This window comes from Botrytis cinerea, chromosome 1 (genome assembly GCF_000143535.2).
Source record: "Botrytis cinerea B05.10 chromosome 1, complete sequence".
Taxonomy (NCBI): Eukaryota; Fungi; Ascomycota; class Leotiomycetes; order Helotiales; family Sclerotiniaceae; genus Botrytis; species Botrytis cinerea.
Genome location: NC_037310.1, coordinates 2,582,851 through 2,599,978, shown reverse-complemented (window position 1 = coordinate 2,599,978; position 17,128 = coordinate 2,582,851). Strand labels below are relative to the sequence as shown.

General features: G+C 41.7%; 4 protein-coding genes across 5 annotated transcripts; 1 reads left to right on the top strand and 3 right to left on the bottom strand.

Annotated features, from left to right (window-relative positions):
• Positions 1 to 58: 58 nt before the first annotated feature.
• Positions 59 to 1,746, top strand: Bcpxr1. Its single transcript, XM_001561077.2, has 3 exons — positions 59 to 158; positions 233 to 1,295; positions 1,363 to 1,746. Exons 1-3 carry the CDS (start codon positions 136 to 138, stop codon positions 1,381 to 1,383), a joined length of 1,107 nt encoding a protein of 368 aa, XP_001561127.1. The 5' UTR covers positions 59 to 135; the 3' UTR covers positions 1,384 to 1,746.
• A 438-nt stretch (positions 1,747 to 2,184) lies between these two features.
• On the bottom strand, positions 2,185 to 4,592 carry BCIN_01g07410 (hypothetical protein). 2 transcript variants are annotated; one of them, XM_024690683.1, is made up of 2 exons: positions 3,416 to 4,592; positions 2,185 to 3,259 (listed from the first exon to the last, which is right to left on the bottom strand). In XM_024690683.1, exons 1-2 carry the CDS (start codon positions 3,849 to 3,851, stop codon positions 2,997 to 2,999), a joined length of 699 nt encoding a protein of 232 aa, XP_024546452.1. In that variant the 5' UTR covers positions 3,852 to 4,592; the 3' UTR covers positions 2,185 to 2,996. The 2 variants fall into 2 exon arrangements, with proteins under 2 accessions (XP_024546452.1, XP_001561128.1); XM_001561078.2 differs by having other exon boundaries at positions 2,185 to 4,592.
• A 5,082-nt stretch (positions 4,593 to 9,674) lies between these two features.
• BCIN_01g07400 (hypothetical protein) lies at positions 9,675 to 11,504 on the bottom strand. The gene is made up of 2 exons (XM_001561081.2): positions 10,079 to 11,504; positions 9,675 to 10,030 (listed from the first exon to the last, which is right to left on the bottom strand). The coding sequence occupies exons 1-2, from the start codon at positions 11,402 to 11,404 to the stop codon at positions 9,953 to 9,955; spliced, it is 1,404 nt and encodes a 467-aa protein (XP_001561131.1). The 5' UTR covers positions 11,405 to 11,504; the 3' UTR covers positions 9,675 to 9,952.
• A 773-nt stretch (positions 11,505 to 12,277) lies between these two features.
• BCIN_01g07390 (hypothetical protein) lies at positions 12,278 to 13,671 on the bottom strand. The gene is made up of 2 exons (XM_001561082.2): positions 13,250 to 13,671; positions 12,278 to 13,187 (listed from the first exon to the last, which is right to left on the bottom strand). Exons 1-2 carry the CDS (start codon positions 13,588 to 13,590, stop codon positions 12,596 to 12,598), a joined length of 933 nt encoding a protein of 310 aa, XP_001561132.1. The 5' UTR covers positions 13,591 to 13,671; the 3' UTR covers positions 12,278 to 12,595.
• Between the last annotated feature and the right edge of the window lie 3,457 nt (positions 13,672 to 17,128).

Below are 17,128 nucleotides of genomic sequence, written 5' to 3'. Positions count from 1 at the left end.
ATCCCTACCCCACTAAAATTTACAAAAAGTTCCCGACCACTTTTTTCTCCAATTTCTCGATATCCATCAACACCAAAACATTAAACGTTCTTTGCTTTTCAACTCTTTACCAACGCACCCAATTCCACCGCAAAGATGGGTCTCGCTGCTCCCAAGAAGTGTGTTGCCCCTCCATTGCTTGCTATCGGTCGATTATTTATCATGGATTATAAACTAACAGACGGTTCTCTAGCAAAATAAAACTCTCCCACGATCCAAATAATACAAGATGGTCTGGAAATACCGACAGTTTCGGCCATCGCATGATGAAATCACAGGGCTGGACACCTGGTGAATATCTTGGAGCAAAAGATGCCGCGCATGCAGAATTCCATACCGAAGCTAATGCTTCGCATATTCGTGTGGTGATTAAAGATAATACGTTAGGGTTGGGTGCGAAAATAGGGAGTGGAGTAGGGCACGGGGAGTGCACAGGTTTAGATGTTTTCCAGAACTTATTAGGGAGGTTGAATGGAAAGGAAGAAGCGGAAATAGAAAAGGAACAGAAAGGGAGGGAGGATTTGAAGAGAGCAATCTACGCGGAGAGGAAATGGGGGAGTATCAGATTTGTCAAGGGAGGTGTTTTGATTGGTGATAAGATTCAAGATTTAATTGATGGAGAGAAGGAGAGACTGAAGGCTTTGGAGATCAAAGAGAAGGCAGCAGAGAGTAGTAGTGAGGAAAGCGATTCTAGCTCAGACGAGGAGGAAGAGAAATCACCAGAACCCGTGGCCGAGAAGAAGAAGTCATCGAAACGTAAGAGAGAAGAACAGGAAGACGAAGAGAAGACGTCTAGTAAGAAGAGCAAGAAGGAGAAAAAGGAGAAAAAGGAAAAGAAGAGTAAGAAGAGGCAAAGCGAAGACGAGGACGAAAAAGACAAATCCGAATCCAAGAAATCGAAAAAATCTAAGAAAGATCGCAAGTCAAAATCAAAATCTACCTCTGAAGCAGAAGATGAAACCTTGGACGAATCCGCCTTGAAAGCACGCAAAAAGGAAAAGAAAGAGAAGAAGCGAAAAGAAAAAGAAGCAGCAGGCGCGGACACAGAAGAAGCATCCTCTACCTCCAAATCCTCCAAGAAATCTAAGAAGGATAAACACAAATCACCCTCCACATCCAAAACCTCAACCAAAGAAAGTACACCAATAGTCTCAGAAAGTAGTGGAAGATCAACGCCAATGGGTATACGCTCCATACGAGCTCGACATATTGCGCAGAAGAGGATGGCTAGTATGGATGTTGCGAGTTTGAACCAGGTTCGTATTCTTGTTGCTTCAAGGGGATTTTCTACTTTGTGAAAGTTAAATACTAATCGTTCAACAGATTTTCATGATTAAATCGTAAACGTAATGTTCGAGTTTCCAAAAAGTAAAGCAGACATGGGATAGAAAGGGATAGAGAAAAAGAAGCGAAGGCCACATTATAACTATACCAATTTCTTGCAGCCATGATTTCCTGTGGTAAAGAAGGGGAAAGGCAGATACGAGCAAGAATATACCGTACCATACTGAGGAGTATGCACCCTACATCCATTCAACAACCCTTCATATCTATGTAGGACGTTAGATTCAGAGTCAAAGCAGAATAAACAAAATTAATACAACTCCCAGAATTTACTCGTGAATAATGACGCCAGTCCTCGGTTCTCTATGACTTTTTCCTATCATTGTATCATTATTCATGCATTCGAATTTCTCTCATCTTTCATATACCTACCTATATGTAAGTGTGTATGTATATTTGCTTCTCTATCTCTAAGTCATAATCACCCAGGTGTAGTACCAAGTAGTAAGTAGCAAGTACCAAGTAGTAAGAAATATACATATACACCCTGGGTATCTACTCACTAACCAAATCCCAAAAACCTCGAGCGCAGCGAGCAAATGGGGGTTTGGGGGCTTGCCCCCATCAACTGTTGTTATTATACATTATACATTATATTATACGTTATAGGTGAGTGGTAGTAATAGTAGCAGTATACTGTTCAGGATTGGTTGTTATTATCGCCATCTATTTAGAATCTGGAGATAGGCAGACTTGTGATGGATGGTTTACCATTTCGAAGCTTGCAAAGATGAAGACACACACACCAAGGAAGTTGTTACATCTGCATAAAAGTCACAATTCAAAAAGTTAGGTCGAGAGTGATATCGATTTTAACATGTTTTTTGAATTCCATCCACTCGTCGACGTTGTGAAAGTCAACCGAGAACAGCTAGCTAATTTGTTCATGTAAAGTACAATTTGGGAAAAAAGGAGAAGGCCAGCTGCGTAAAAGGCTCAAACGCATAAACTAAACATTCCATCCCATTCCCAGTCCCAATCCCCAACAACATTTCGTTTCATTTCATTCATGTAAGCAAGCAAGCAAGCCATGCCAAACCATCCGCCTACAATCCCAGCGAAGTACAAGCGCCAGCAATACAAAGAATTTCATCAATCATCAATCTGGATCTTTTAAAGGCATCCATATATTCCATCTCACAAATCTGTCCGAGAGCGCCAGTCTGCTCAGTAATCCTCTCTTTGCTTGTATCGTTTGCTCCGTCGAGCATATTCTGAGCCCAGTAAGCCTTATAGCTAGCATCTTGAACCTCAACCAAGAAGTAAAATAAATTTCGAGAATGAAACGTCCAGCGTACGCTCCGATATCTGATCACCTAATCCTATATTATTTCCATTTCTTGCTCTATCGAGAGCGGTGAATATTTTCGTTATTTCTGTTTCCATCGTTGTGTCTGTTCAACTCCAATTCTGCAGATCCGACATTCCGTATCCATGTTATATTGTAGCGAAAGCAATTGCGGATGGTTTTAATCAATAGTTGTAAAGAAATTTCTTTGTTCCTTTTAATCATTTGATCAATAAACGCCATAACTTTGAAAGACCCACTCCGGTCATTTTCAAGCTCTTGCTCGAGAAAGACAAAAGGAAATTTGTGTGCGTATCCATAATAATCAATCCATGTAGAAATCTCCCTTCAAAATACGTTCTTGGAAGGCATCTGGTTGCTTTCGAGCGGGCTTTGGTGCTGCGACGGGAGGAATGGCGGAAGTGGGTGGAGCTGGGGCGTCACCAATACTCTTAGCTCGCTCATGCATTGGAACATTGAATCTTTGATTATTTGGGGGAGAGGTCGACATGATCGGACGTTGGGATTGAGAGACTTGACTCTCGGCACGAGATCTAAGCTGCTCAGACCAGTTGAAACCGCCTTCACCTGGACGAGCAGAAGAAGCAAAGTCAGAGGGAGTTCTGGGTTTTGATTGCGTGCTTGCCTGTTGAGACTGAGTTCCTGGAGGGGTTACTCTACCACCACCTTTTGAACCTGCTGGAATGGGGGATAATGTAGAAGTAGTATAAGAAGGAGTTCTACCATTTGTGCCAGGGCTACCATTGCCCGTACGAACAGTTCGAAGTGCTTGAGCCCCAAATGACATACGACGTGCAAAGGGAGTAGTTGGTGTGCCTCTGGAAGGTCCATCTTCATCATCGATGGCGCTTTCGTCAATTGATTCGGAAGCTGTAGTTGATACACTACCACGTCGACCACCAAAAGGAAATGCCGACGATTGTGTAGGAGATGCACCAGATAAACCCAGTGTAGAAATCGACATTCTTCGTTTGTGATCATGAGATGCGCCTGTGCTAACAGGACCCGGGAATGGACCGACCGGACCTCCGGCAGATGTGCTGTTTGAACGAAAGATATTGGTGAATGTTTGTGCAGTGATGGAACCACGACGGGGTCTAGAGGAGGATTCGTTTGGAGGCGTGGTGCCGCCGTTGTTGCTATTGGCGTTGGAAGACATATCTGCGCTTGGACTGGAGCTTTAAAGGTAGGAAATTTATTTGGACGAATATCAGGTCGACGATGTTGATGGTATGATTGTTGAACCTAGACGAGTATTGAATGAGAGATTCTCCGGATAGCCGTAAGCTGCTCTCTCAGCCTCGGAGTGACGGGTGAGCTGATATGTTCGATTTGTGTTGTGTTTGATAAGGATTTCTTTGTCGTTGATGAAATGAAGTTGAAATTACTTAGAATTGATATCAACGCAGCTATCCTCACTCGTTTCTTTGTTCTTTTTCTTCTCGTTTCTCCGTTGAAGTCACCTACCTAATGGTTGGCAACTTTATAGTGTGTGTGTGTATGGATGTGCGTGAGGTGGGGTAAGATCTCGATCTTTCGTATGGACGTGACGGACAGTGTATGATGTATGTATGGAGTGCAGAAACAGTAGAGTTGAGTGTGTGGAAAAGAGAGAGAATTCTAGACGGGCAAGGGAGAAAGAAGGAAGGTGTGAAGTAGAAGTTGTCTGTTGGGGAATGAAGAAAAGTGTTCTGATTTGGTGTGGATGGATTTATAGGAAAGAGGGAAAGAGGGAAAGAGGGAAGAGGGAAGAGATAAGAAGAAGATTCACTCGTCCATTGATATATAAAATGGCGTAAGAGAGAGGGATCCGATCGACTTATGAAGTATGAAGCTGGGAGGGGAAGGGGGGAGAAGAGGAAGGGGTTGCGGTGTTAAGCTCTTAAGGTGATTCACTCACAGACTCACAGCAACCACGAAGGACACACTGCCCACAGGACGCTAGACCCGCCATCCCTGTCTAGTCTGCAGTCGCTAAGGCCTTCCCCGCAAAGAGAATCATGCCAAAGGGTGCTAAATCTGGAAGACTAGGCCCGATCTGGATCTGACGTCGTTTTGGACAAGGAACCGCAAGGAAGCGGTCTCTGTGCGAATGTCGGAGGTAGAGAGTAGGAGGGAGCTTGGGATAGATATATCATCATATTCTTTGTTTTGTATCTTGTGATTGTCGCTGATTACCATTATTGCTACGATTACTATGATTATGGCCATGATTGATCCATTTGTTTAATATTTGTCTCATGTGTATTCCATATTGATCTATTCGCATCCATCTATCTACCGAAAGAGACCGTTCTCACGTGAAGCGAATTCTTATTAGATGATTGATAATATCTACCTAGGTAGGTTATTGATACATTCAATAACTACCGACAGACCACATATTCTGCATCATCTCGGTCGTATTGCGTATCATTGCGTGATTACCCGTATATACTATAGTCGATAGAGGATATACAGTACGATTAATCGTATGGATTTTCCCATGAACTCACTCATCTGCAGGCCTCTTGTGTTTGTTCCCTGAGGAAGCAGAGGGTCCTGGCCGTAGGATGATTATCACATCGGCATTATCCGAAAGCCACAACATCCGATTGATAATGCTCATGACTTCTAGATACGCGTACTCTCCCTCTCGCTCTTCATCAGATCATCTAGATTATTGATTGAATTTCCACTTGAATTTCCACTTGAATTCCACTTTCCTCCCCATATTAAAAAGGGTTGGCGTTGATCTTCCCATCCTCCGTGGGGTCGATGCATTCACTAGTCAGTGCTTGTTCTTGGAATTGTGTCTGATTGCTCACGATTGAGATCAGCAACGACAAAGAACCCCCATCAAAACTTTCAATCAGCTTGGACAAGGCCTTGCAAGCTTTACACAGCATATCGTCTTCTTCTCATTCGTCTGCTGGCCAGAACTGCCCCCTTCCTTTTTCTCAACTTTCCACTCACCACTTTCCACTTTTCTACATCTGCCGTGTGGCATCTATTAAAAAATCACTACATGCTTTGGTGGACCTTTCCCCAGATTTAAGTGGTCCAGGGAATCTTTCACACGCCTGGACAAGATAATCTTGCATACGCCTGGTGGATTTCTTGTACGGTGCACCAATCCAATCGATGCAGCTTCTCATAAGTATGCATATCTACTTCATATACTTTCTCTCGGATGGTGTGTTAAGCTTTCTTGTCAATTTCTGGGCCGTTGCTATCAAAAGCATTGCCCACGATGACGAATGATCGTCCTTTTCCACATCGAGAGTAAACGCCGAGAGAAAGGCATGGAAAGCTATGAAGGGTCATCACACATTCATCCAATTTGTTGAAACAACAACAAGGGAAAATCGACTCCTTAATTCATATACATCAGCCAGATATTCCATTCGATCTTCAGGATCATCAAAGGCCCCCAAGAAGATCAATGTCGAATTCGTCGATGATTGCCATTTTCCGAGACAACCGCAAGCTTTGAGTGGAGGCGAAGCGACAATTAAATGTTGTGACGAATCAATAGTGTCCACTTGGAAGCCACCCGAAGCTCGAAATGCGAGGTTAGAAACCCCTCTAACGTTGTGCTATGGCTTCTGATTGCACGAATTCAACATCGATAAATAAAAGCTTCCATTTTTAACATGCAAGCTTCGATTCCTCGATTCCTCAATCCCTCATTTTCTCGTGGTTCAACAAAGGCACTTTTACAGCCATCCAATCATTACTTTGGAGTATGATACTCGTGCCGAAAAGGTAGAAAATCCTTTCAAAAAGGGAATGGAATTTAGATGAAGTCATCAATGTTGTCTCAACTAGATAATCTCATGTTCAACGACATGATCTGTTATGATTCTCGGTGATCCAGTGCTCTGTCCGAGTTGAAATGGAAAGAAAGGGAGGCTTCTTTGTGTGTTATTCATTTTCGGTCACGTGATATCACCGTCAAGCATCCGCATGACCTGACACTAACCAGTATTCTTTATCTGCATATCTTTTTGTTCCCGACACTGAACCTAAAGGAATCGGTTATACTTTCATGCCAAGTGTTGCACGTAAAAGAGAGTTCTTGAGGACATGGAAAGATATCTCTGGTATCAATCTTCGGACTGTCGGTACGTGGGCATGTATCCGAATCCAACCCAATGGAGCTGAGCGTATTATGAAGAATCTAGTGTTGGACTACTAATAAGATCATCGTATGAGCTTCGTTTGTTTTATTGAGTTTGACCGACAAAGAACTCAAACCTTATGCTTCAAGGGTCTCATTGAACACTGCCTCTCGAGACATGAGGCTTCTTGGTTAGTTTTATCTCATGCGTAAAAGAGTTTGAGTCATGCTTATATTCATACAATATTCCCTCGCATTGCTTTCATATTGAATGTCTTGATTCTAGTGTAAAGTCATCAGTGTCAACTTGGCCATATGGCCTAAGAATATACTCCTGGGGCCAAGTGGTAAGGATTTGTGTGCTCAAAAATCTTCAACACAAATGGAGTTTCTCTTCTTTCACATTTTGGTGTCCTCAAGATGCAAGGCTTCAACCAAAGTCTTTTTCCTTAACATATTCAACATTTCTCAAGGTGGCTACGTGAAATTCACGTAATTCACCGTCGAACATTTCAAAGCAAACTATTCCTAATCCGAACCTATCCTGTTAAAATTGACAATCGCGATGAACCGCATTTTGCAAGCTCGAGGGAGTGAATTACAAAGCTGCATTGACAACAAAATCCCCAAACTTAATTTTCAGCTAAATTCCCAAGATGCCATGCCATGTCTTACCCCGCATTACTACTAGGCAGTCAATGCTCAAAGTTCTAGGTATTGATTTCACACTTTCCTCTATTCGCTGGCCGTTGAACGTTCAGAATTAAGGCGCAGGGAATACTAAGATTTCTAACTAATCAAAAGGTCTCTCTTGGTCTGTACCTAGGATGTATGCACTGCAGTCCACGTGTATTATCATTCCCAAAATCAAGAACTACCTACTGTTGGACTGGACTGTTGGACTGGAGACCGAATAATCATAGCCCTTGACTGCTTTTCTTTCATGACTTATAGCTCTTTCGTCCGGGATCAGTATGAAATTTTGGTATACACCAAGAAATTCTGTGAGTCGGGTAGTCGTCAAAAAATATCGGGCCTTGGTGTTGAGAATAATACTGCTTTGCATATTTTCCCTTTTTAAGTTGGTTGATGCGATGTGATCTCTTGATACAAATTGTGCGAATTACATCTGAGGTACAATTGCTTGGGCCAGTGAAAGAAAGAATAATATCTAGCGATGCCAAGAAAATAGAGATCTAAATTCGACGTGTGAAGACACCCCATCCTTCGATCTCCCGCTCCCAAAGAAAAACCAATGGCCACTGCAAAACTATCAATCAGCAAATAGTGAAAAGGTGATGGATAAAACTAGAAGAAATGAAATCAATCATGGTAAGAAACTGAAAAGCTTCATTGAAATAGATGAAATAAAACTATATTGCATCTCTCTCTCTCTCTCTCTCTCTTAATATATTCAAAACTTCTTCTTCTTCTTCTTCATTTCAAATACAAGATCAAAAGAATCCAGAAATCCAGGAAATCTCACATCGATAGTGATGCAAGAGTAGACAGAACCTGCTAATATCTACACACGGTGTTGTGAAGAATGTTTTCCGCGCCGCCGCTTGCATGCATGTTACTTTGAGGGTTTGATTGATCTGTGTGTTTGTTTGTTTATTTTGGTATTTAGTCTTCTCTTCTTTTCCCTTCTCATTATTTACATAGCGAGATGTGTTGTACTGTAACGTACTGTGCTGTGGTGTGCTATGGTGTGCTGTGTTGGTCTAGGTGTCTTCTTCTTCTTCTTCTTCTTCTTCTTCTTCTTGTTGTTGCAAGAAATCGATGACTTCCTTCAATCAGCAATAGAAAAACTCCCGTTTTTATCCGATTCTTTGCTCATAGGCGGATGGATGCATAGATGGATGATGAATCGCACGCATTGTGAAATATATACATATATATGCACACAGAATGAATTCCAGTTTATAGACCCTCACACGCCTTTCCTAAATCACTACTTGAGACCCACACTCGGGTGGGCATGAACTTCCCTCGCTCGCGTATTTGACGAGTTTTCTTCGATTGTGTTTGTGGAGCGGGTATGCTTCATCTTGTATCTCCTATCTTTTCCTCTTTCCTCTCCCTTTTGTATTTCTGCAACGCAATTTTAAAAATTCCTCGGTGATGCACTCTTTTCTCTCTCTCTCTCTCTCTCTCTCTCTCTCTCTCTCTCTCTCTCTCCCTCGGCAAACCCCCTCAGTCGCACCTCAAGTCCCAAGTCCCAAATCCCAAGTTCCAAATCCCGCCCATTCTTTCGTTCTTTCATCTTCCCTTTCCTCCCTCCCTCACTCACTCACTCACTCCATTCCGTTCCACTCGAAAGGTAATACGCGCAGCAATACCAATACCAATACCAATAGCACACCCAACCACTTTAAACACAACACACAACCCTCCTCACAACCCTCCTCACAACAAACCTCAAACATCAACCCTCAAACAACAAACCCAACTCGAGATTTTTTTTGATTTTATAAAAAAGAAAAAAAACCACCACCACCACATATCATTCGACATGATATTTTTACTCTCCAGAAATCACATTCACTACCTCCGATACCCACCATTACACCACATTACATCACATATTCTGCAATCGAGATGTGAATTAGAATTTACTCATACCCAATCTCTAGATTCGACGCTTTGATTTCCTTCTATAGAAAAGAAAAGAAAATAAAAAGTTGTATATTCCCATTAAGTGTGTCAATGTTGGAGACCAACACAAGCTTCGATATGGTAAACCTGGTATTAAGTTCATTGCAGTCATTTCGTTTGAAGCTGTACTCACTACCATATCCAACGATACTCTACTCCATTCTTTCATCACATAGTCGAAGGCTATATCTCAGGATACGATATCTTAGGAGCTTCGCAGAATGTGCGAAAACATTCACACAAGTCAAAACAAGACGCCATAACTGTTAATTCTCTCGACGAACCAAGATCTAAGCTAGAGTATGATGAAAATCAAGATCTAATGATAAATACAAATAGCTTGACGCACGATGCAAAGCACCATATCTTGTATGCCAGTCCCTCTCAAACCATCTCAATTTCATATTTCGCAATATTGATAATGCTTCCCGAAAGCTTCAAAGATATCCCGTATTTTCTTTCCATTAATGAGCATACGAAAAAGTCATGAGATGAAACCATTAATTTCTTGCTGCCTGGCATGCGCTCAAACTTCCTACAACCGCAAAACACATGACTGGAGATATAGCATAGGAAATCTATTTAGGAATTAGTCACTATTCTTCAGGGAGACCAAGAAAACTGACAGCAAGTAACTTAGCAACCTTATGTTGATCTTCCTCCTTAGCATCACTAACTTCTACCATCGTGATAAGTTTCACAGCCGGTGGGCCCAAAGGCATGAACATCATAGAGAACCAAAGCATTGGATCTTCTCCAAGCCAATTTGTATTTTTCGCCAAATAGTAAATGATTCCCGTAGAAATAACAGGCCAAATTGCGAATCGTACTGCAAGAACGTAGAAAGTTGTAAACCAGGGTGTACTAGTGGGTTCCTTGCCTTTCCCTTTTTCACTAGTTTTGGTAACGGCTGAGTAGAGTGATACTCCTGCACCTACGACAGGGAGGGAGACAAAAAGAACTCCAATGTTTTCGAGAGATGCAGTGAGCCATGCTGTAAAAATTCCTCCGTCGACTGTTTCGTTGAAGAATGCTCGGTGGAGAACTGGTGACAGTCCGACGATTGCACCGGCTATGGCACCAAGAAGAGGGGCGTTCAAGAAGTCGTAAAAGAAGAGTAACCACCATCTAACTCGATCACTAAGCTCAAACCATTTTCGTCTACTTATAATAGAGGAAGGACGTCTTTCGTATACGATTGCTCGATTTGTATCTCGTGTAGGAGGTGTCATAGTAGCCGAAGCGCGCCTCGATGGGAAAAAGGAGGTAGATCTGCTAGAAATTGCTGGTCTGTGATGGGGTGAAAGAAGGTTGGTGTGTTCGGTAGGAAAGTGTAATACTTCACTATCATCTTCGCTCTCGCCCTCCCTGTCCTGTTGTACTTGCGCGAGTGCAGACAAAAGATCTTCTTCATCGGGCGGGTCAATTGCAAACTCTGTATCCATCATACGAGGACCAATGGCAAATGTCAGACAGCTTGAGAGAACCGAATAAACAAGGAAATATGACTTTGCCTGTTCGACTGGATTATATCCTGTTCCTCCATCCTCTAGAAGTAAAGGGTTTAAAAGACCAGTTTGATCTAAAGCCTGAATCAACATCAAAGGATAACTCGTCGTATTGTTGAACATAATAGTTGCCGTAATCCAATCTGGCATCCCGAAGACAAAATGAGCACCGGCACCAATCAAGAATGATATCGTATGTGTTAAGCATGCCCACACCAAAATAACGTTGTAACGATGACCGCCTCCAGCATGTAATTCTCTGCCAATCTTGACAAATTCTAATGCCGGTAAAAAGAATTTGACTGAGATTTTGGACATCATTTTGGCAGATTTGCTATCGAGAAGCTTCATGTATACCGATAGAGCACCGTAGAATATCACCAGGAGTACAGCCATGCTTGCTTGAAAGGCTGCCACGAGAGATACTGTGAGACTTGAAGCCATGATTTGAGGATTGAGCGATAGGAATTGAAGAAAAGACCATACATGTGGGTGTGTCTCACGTTTAAACTCGAAGGACTTTTGAAATGAAGAACTTTCTTCCTACACATAACTTCCTCAGGGGGTCCAAATTAGGAAATAGCAACCCCGAATCTGGTCATCGTACTCCAGATTACCTATTCACGACAACGATACGAATATATTGCGCATCGCGACTGCCATTATAAGGACAGGCCCTCAATCATTGCGTCAAGCCTTTGCTTCCGCAGAAACAGCTTTGTGCGATAGAGTCAGGTAACCTCCATTGCGGGTAGTTTTGATTGTAACGTAGAGGGACTAGTGATATCTGCGTTGAGAGAAGGAAGAGAGCATGCAGAGAAAGAAGAAGCCGGCCTAAACTTTATACAAGTCAGCATCACCCATGACTTGACGTGAACGATAAAATCCGAGAATCAACTTTGACAATCAAGTAGTGGAGGTTATTTTCGTCAAGATTGAATGAACTTGGACAAATACGAAACTTGGATCAATACTTGTCAAATATGACAATCGTTTCTGGCGGTCTTGGGAATCCCGAGAATCTGGGGGAATCTTTTGACGGTTTTGGGAATCCTACCCAAAACTTTCTCCCAAGCCGAGACATGCAACAAAACAAACTCGATCACGTGTATATTGACATTTTCTCCAATCAAATTCATGGAGCAGTTTCATAGGTCGTCCTCCAGTGGTCTGTCCGTCTGTGAAAACTTCAACCTCGACTTTATCAACATTGCGCGATCGATGGCTGGATGCAATTGAATGTTACTGACCAGCAATGCTTCTTTCAATCAGTCCATACAGAATTTGAACCACTTCATTTACTGGAAGATCCCGATTTGCTCAAAGTAGGTATTTCACTATCGCTTTGTTCCACTCCTAGCTCTAGTGACAATACTGATGCCAAGATACCTTGATGTTTGACCATTGCTTGTACGATGCATTCATGACTTTAATCAATGGCCATCTCAATATGACCGTACTCTGAGGCTCGGTTTCATAGCTTATACTGCAGGATCGTTCAGGCAACCAACAAAGAATCTCGAGATATAATGGTTCTCTTGCATCAAAAATGGCCAAATCAGAGTTGATGTCGCCAGATGATGGTCACTTGAAGAATAGTTTCAAACTTTTAACACACATGATCTATCGAATGGATTAAGGCGATATATCCAATTCAACCGCAGCAGGATTTCTTCTTGTTGTCTCATCCCCAGTCAAAATTCCAGACTTCAAATCTGAATTTCCTTTCATTACCGAGGTGGTAGAATCAAGCTCCCTAGCCTCTTTTCTATAATCATAAAGTTCGTGTATTCCGCCGTTGTCGGCAATAGGTCCTGTAAAAGCCATTGATTCCCCATTCGTGTCTTTCTCGCCTTTCAGTGAAGTCGATGGTTTATATCGTTTTAAGAATATTAGAGCAATCACAATAAGGAGAATAAGAGCAAGACCTCCAAGGACTCCTCCAACTATAGCTCCAACATTGTTTGGTGAAGCTTTCGCACTAGTTGACTGCGCACTAGTTGACTGAGCACTAGGAGCTGATGAGGAAGTTGCGCCAACAATCGTAGAATAATATTGCGTTGTTGATACTTGTGATGTCGAAGCCGACGAAACTGTCGAGACAGAATTGCTTGTTGGATTGACCAGATAAAAGTTGGTAGTTGGCGATGTCGCACATGTTAGATATGTATATGTTTGTTCTTCGGAAACTAATAAAGCTGTTGAACAATAAGGCATCGCGTTTGTACTACAGTAAAGTTAGTCTTCAAGTGACAGGGTATTTGTTTGACAGCCAAATGATGTACATACCAATGAAGTTGTGTCAGACTAGACCTCCCACAGCCGGTAGAGCAAGTACCATCGTCGACACAGTAGCCAACAAAATCACAATTGGTAGCTTCAGCTATAGTGTTTGGGCAAAAACCCCATAAGTTATTGACAGTATCTTCACGACAAGCATATCCGGGTTCAGCTGTCCGAGGAATTTCAATGTCACCATTTGAATATCCGCAAAGTGAAGCAAATGACGTCGTTTGACGGGCTCTCAATTGAACTGGTACACTTGAAACGGGTGTATGAAGTGGAGGTTTAGATATAGTGATTGCTTCGCTTGTGATAAGGAAGAGGAAAAGAATAAATAAATTCGTCATTTCTAACTGTTAGAATTACGGAATCATGAAAATCTCCAAAATCTCCAACCTTCAAAAGAAAATGGGAGAAGCACATTTTTCGAGTGTCTTTGAATACCAGTGTTAGATAATAAAGACTTTCCCGCCTTCTGATATGTACGTGTGCGGCGAGAGCACTCAATGCAACGTGATGAGACGATCTTTAATCTGCATTACAAATTGGCACTGCTCTTGCATCTGCCATGCAGATTAGCGCCACAACTAAAGATTAGACCCTGGATAATATTGACAACCGGACAGCTGTTATCAGTGGGTTTGAATTTCGTACGAAAGTTGAAGCTTCCGATACCACGACAAGATCTCAAACTCATGCTTCGTCAAAGTTCACAAATTCTTAGTCGTTGGCATCATTTAAGGACTAGAATGGCAAGCAAGAATTTCCGCTTTTATTAGCAACAACCCAAATTGACAAACATCAATACAGAGAGTTGGCTAGTCAGAAAATATGGGTATTCAAATGCGGAAAGAATTCAATAGTTTAATCTATGGGTTGTTGGGTATTTGTGGACTAGAACCTCGTTGCATCGCACGATTGCATCCAATTACTATTCTGGTAAGATATAATTCAGCCCCTGTAAAATTACTGCAACGCTGCGTAATGAATCATGATAATGAAAAGAATGGCTTGTTTGCGCGCTTGGTGCGCTTTTCTTTTCGCATTTAATCGGTCGGTACTTGATATGACGTGCCTGATGTTGGGTTATATTTTACCCCTCTTATATCTTGATTGGTAGACGCTTTTTTTAAGATTTGATATATTGTGGTTGCTTTTATCTAGCATTGTGCGAGCGAGCTGTGGTAAAAGTATTGTTTCTGTCTATTCAGAATATAGCTATGGATTACTGTCCTCGTCATGATGACCTGCATTTTCGATTGAATGGAATTTTGAAGGCAAAATCACCTCATTTGCTTGTATTCTTCGTCATAGACAGATGATTGATGACTTTCCAAGGGGCGTCGAATAGGTGAGAGATAGTAGGGAGCTAAAACAGAAGCTACAACAGAAGCTACCACTAGCTCACATTTAAATCACAACCTTATCACATCTACACATTCTTTTCTTACTCTACCCCGCAGAATATACATCTGCAAATCACTCTACGCAAGGTCCAAGGATTACGTGAAACTACCTGGAGATGCTAAGCGAATATACTTACTGTAGCGCGAAATATCTTCCCCGAGGGCATACAAAGATAAAACGAGGTCTTCGACATTTCTACATAAGTTACATATTTATTGTAGACTATCAGGCGTGTGCTCGAAGAGCAAAAGAACTGGGGTTTTACTTGCTATCCACAACCCCCGCTTTCGCTCCAGCTCACTGTTCTTCGCGAACACAAATCATACTATGAAGAATAGTAGATGTGCTATATAAGCTCGTACTCATACCTTCTTATGTCTCGATACTGAAATAACAATGGGTGATGAGGAGGTCATATAGTTTCGTATAGTGGGGACAGCTTTGCTGAAATTGCACCAAGACCAATAACAAGCAGTTTGGTTCAAGGTAATTAAATCCAAGCATTTAGGACAATCTTGTGTTGTATACATCATTATCTGCAGTGATAATAAGATTGGTGAAAATTCGAAGAATAGTCCAAAGGGAGAGGCTTGAGATTGACAACTTCGAAGATTCAGACACAGTGAAGTTTCACTAGTATTGTGTCAATTACTGCTATAATAAAGTATTTCCGCACATTTTGAGGCATCGAAAACAAGACCACACATAAAGCGAATCCTGATATCCCAATGATTTCTTCTTCCCAAAGTTCTTGGGGCTTTACATTACTTCGAGCTGGGAAACGATCTTTGAATAATTTGTTCTGGATTCATTTGGCTGTGGTCACATCACCTTAGAGTTATAATTTAGTTTTTACCCCGCGCCAATTCACTCAGTCCCATTTTCTTACTCTTTAAATCATTGAAATTTCATCTCTCAATGATCATCATGGAAAAGGAAAGCTGGTAGTATAAAAACCTGCGTTGAATATTTTCCTCTGTCCTTCAAATCTACAATACTGGCATACCGAGACACACGGGCAAGGTGAATTCCCATGCTGTATTCAATTTCCCTAAAATCTAATAATACCGCTAGCTAATAAGTTGTTATTTTCAGCTAGCTGAGTCCCAACTTTTGAGTTGTTTCTTGTTGTCATCTGAAGTATGGATATGAGCATAGACAACGAGCATGATAAATTTGATATTTTATAACGAAAAGGGGTCTTATTTAGCGATATCTTGAGACTCTCCAATAGTAAAATGCTCGTGAAAATGAGATATAGATTAAAACTTTATCAAATCAGCAGGAAAATACTTCTCGGATCGGAACATTTGTCTCGCCGCAAACTTGTGAACAGTTCGCGCTGCCAGGGGCTTGATTTATGACGAATATCAAAGGAAGTAGAAGGTCTTTAAATAGGTAACCCTTGATCTCGGGCCTGGATTGCTAGTAGTGCGGACTAGTGCATCTTGACCCACTAGATCAAACATAATTTACTTATTTGTATTAAATACATGCGTATAATTCACCAGACCTGTCCTGTTACCCCTCTGATCATCTTCCCTCCTTTTCCAATAGTATATATACAATCCCAAAATGCCATTTACCTCGCTCGAAGTTCCTCTCAAACGTCTCTTCGCTGTTAGACTTCCTACTTATTTGAGAGACCAGTCAACCTTCCTTGCAGCCGTAAATCTTGAGGCCAACACTGACGCTAAGTGGCAGGATCCTGTTCTGTTCTACTCCCCGTGGCAAAAAAATGAAATTATTGTCCTAGTTTAGAAAGTTCTCAAATCGCTTAGATATCCTATCTATCTAGCTTAATTGTCGTCAGAGTTCGGGGAATTAGATACTCGAGTATACGTACAAGGAAAAGAAATATTGACAATGATGAGGGATTTGCCGATAATAATCGTATCATCTGTCTTTTAATGACAGCAAAATATCAGCACATGAAAATTCCAGAGGAAACCAACCCCCGATCTCGTCTCTCATATTAAAGAAGTAATATCTCTAATTCTCACATTCAATATCGAGTTACCATCTTCTGGTTTTGATATCTCTCACCACCGAAGGAGACCCCCCCCCCCCCCCCCCCACTTACCCAGCTGAAGACGTGCGGGTGAAATATTTACAGTTTTTAGAATACACAATAGCCCCTTCTTAAATACCACAGAATGGCAGATTTTCAGAGAACACCTGATTCTTTTGCACGAGGAGAGAATGCCCTGCGCGCTCGAGTGCGTTCCATAACAGAGCTTGTAGAAGACTGCTATAATGGTGATTAAGCCGTCTGCATGATTCACCAATTCAAAGATATTCCTGAGCTCCATGTCAAAATTCTCCGTTAGAATCTTTTTCAGGGTGCGATATCTAAGACACTGCTAATTCGATCGTAAAACACCATTGCAATCAACGGGAAGGTATAAAATCGCACATGAACAGAATCAATCGAGAATCATCTGTTTAGTCTTGTGTTCTGTTGCGTTCTGAGTTGTG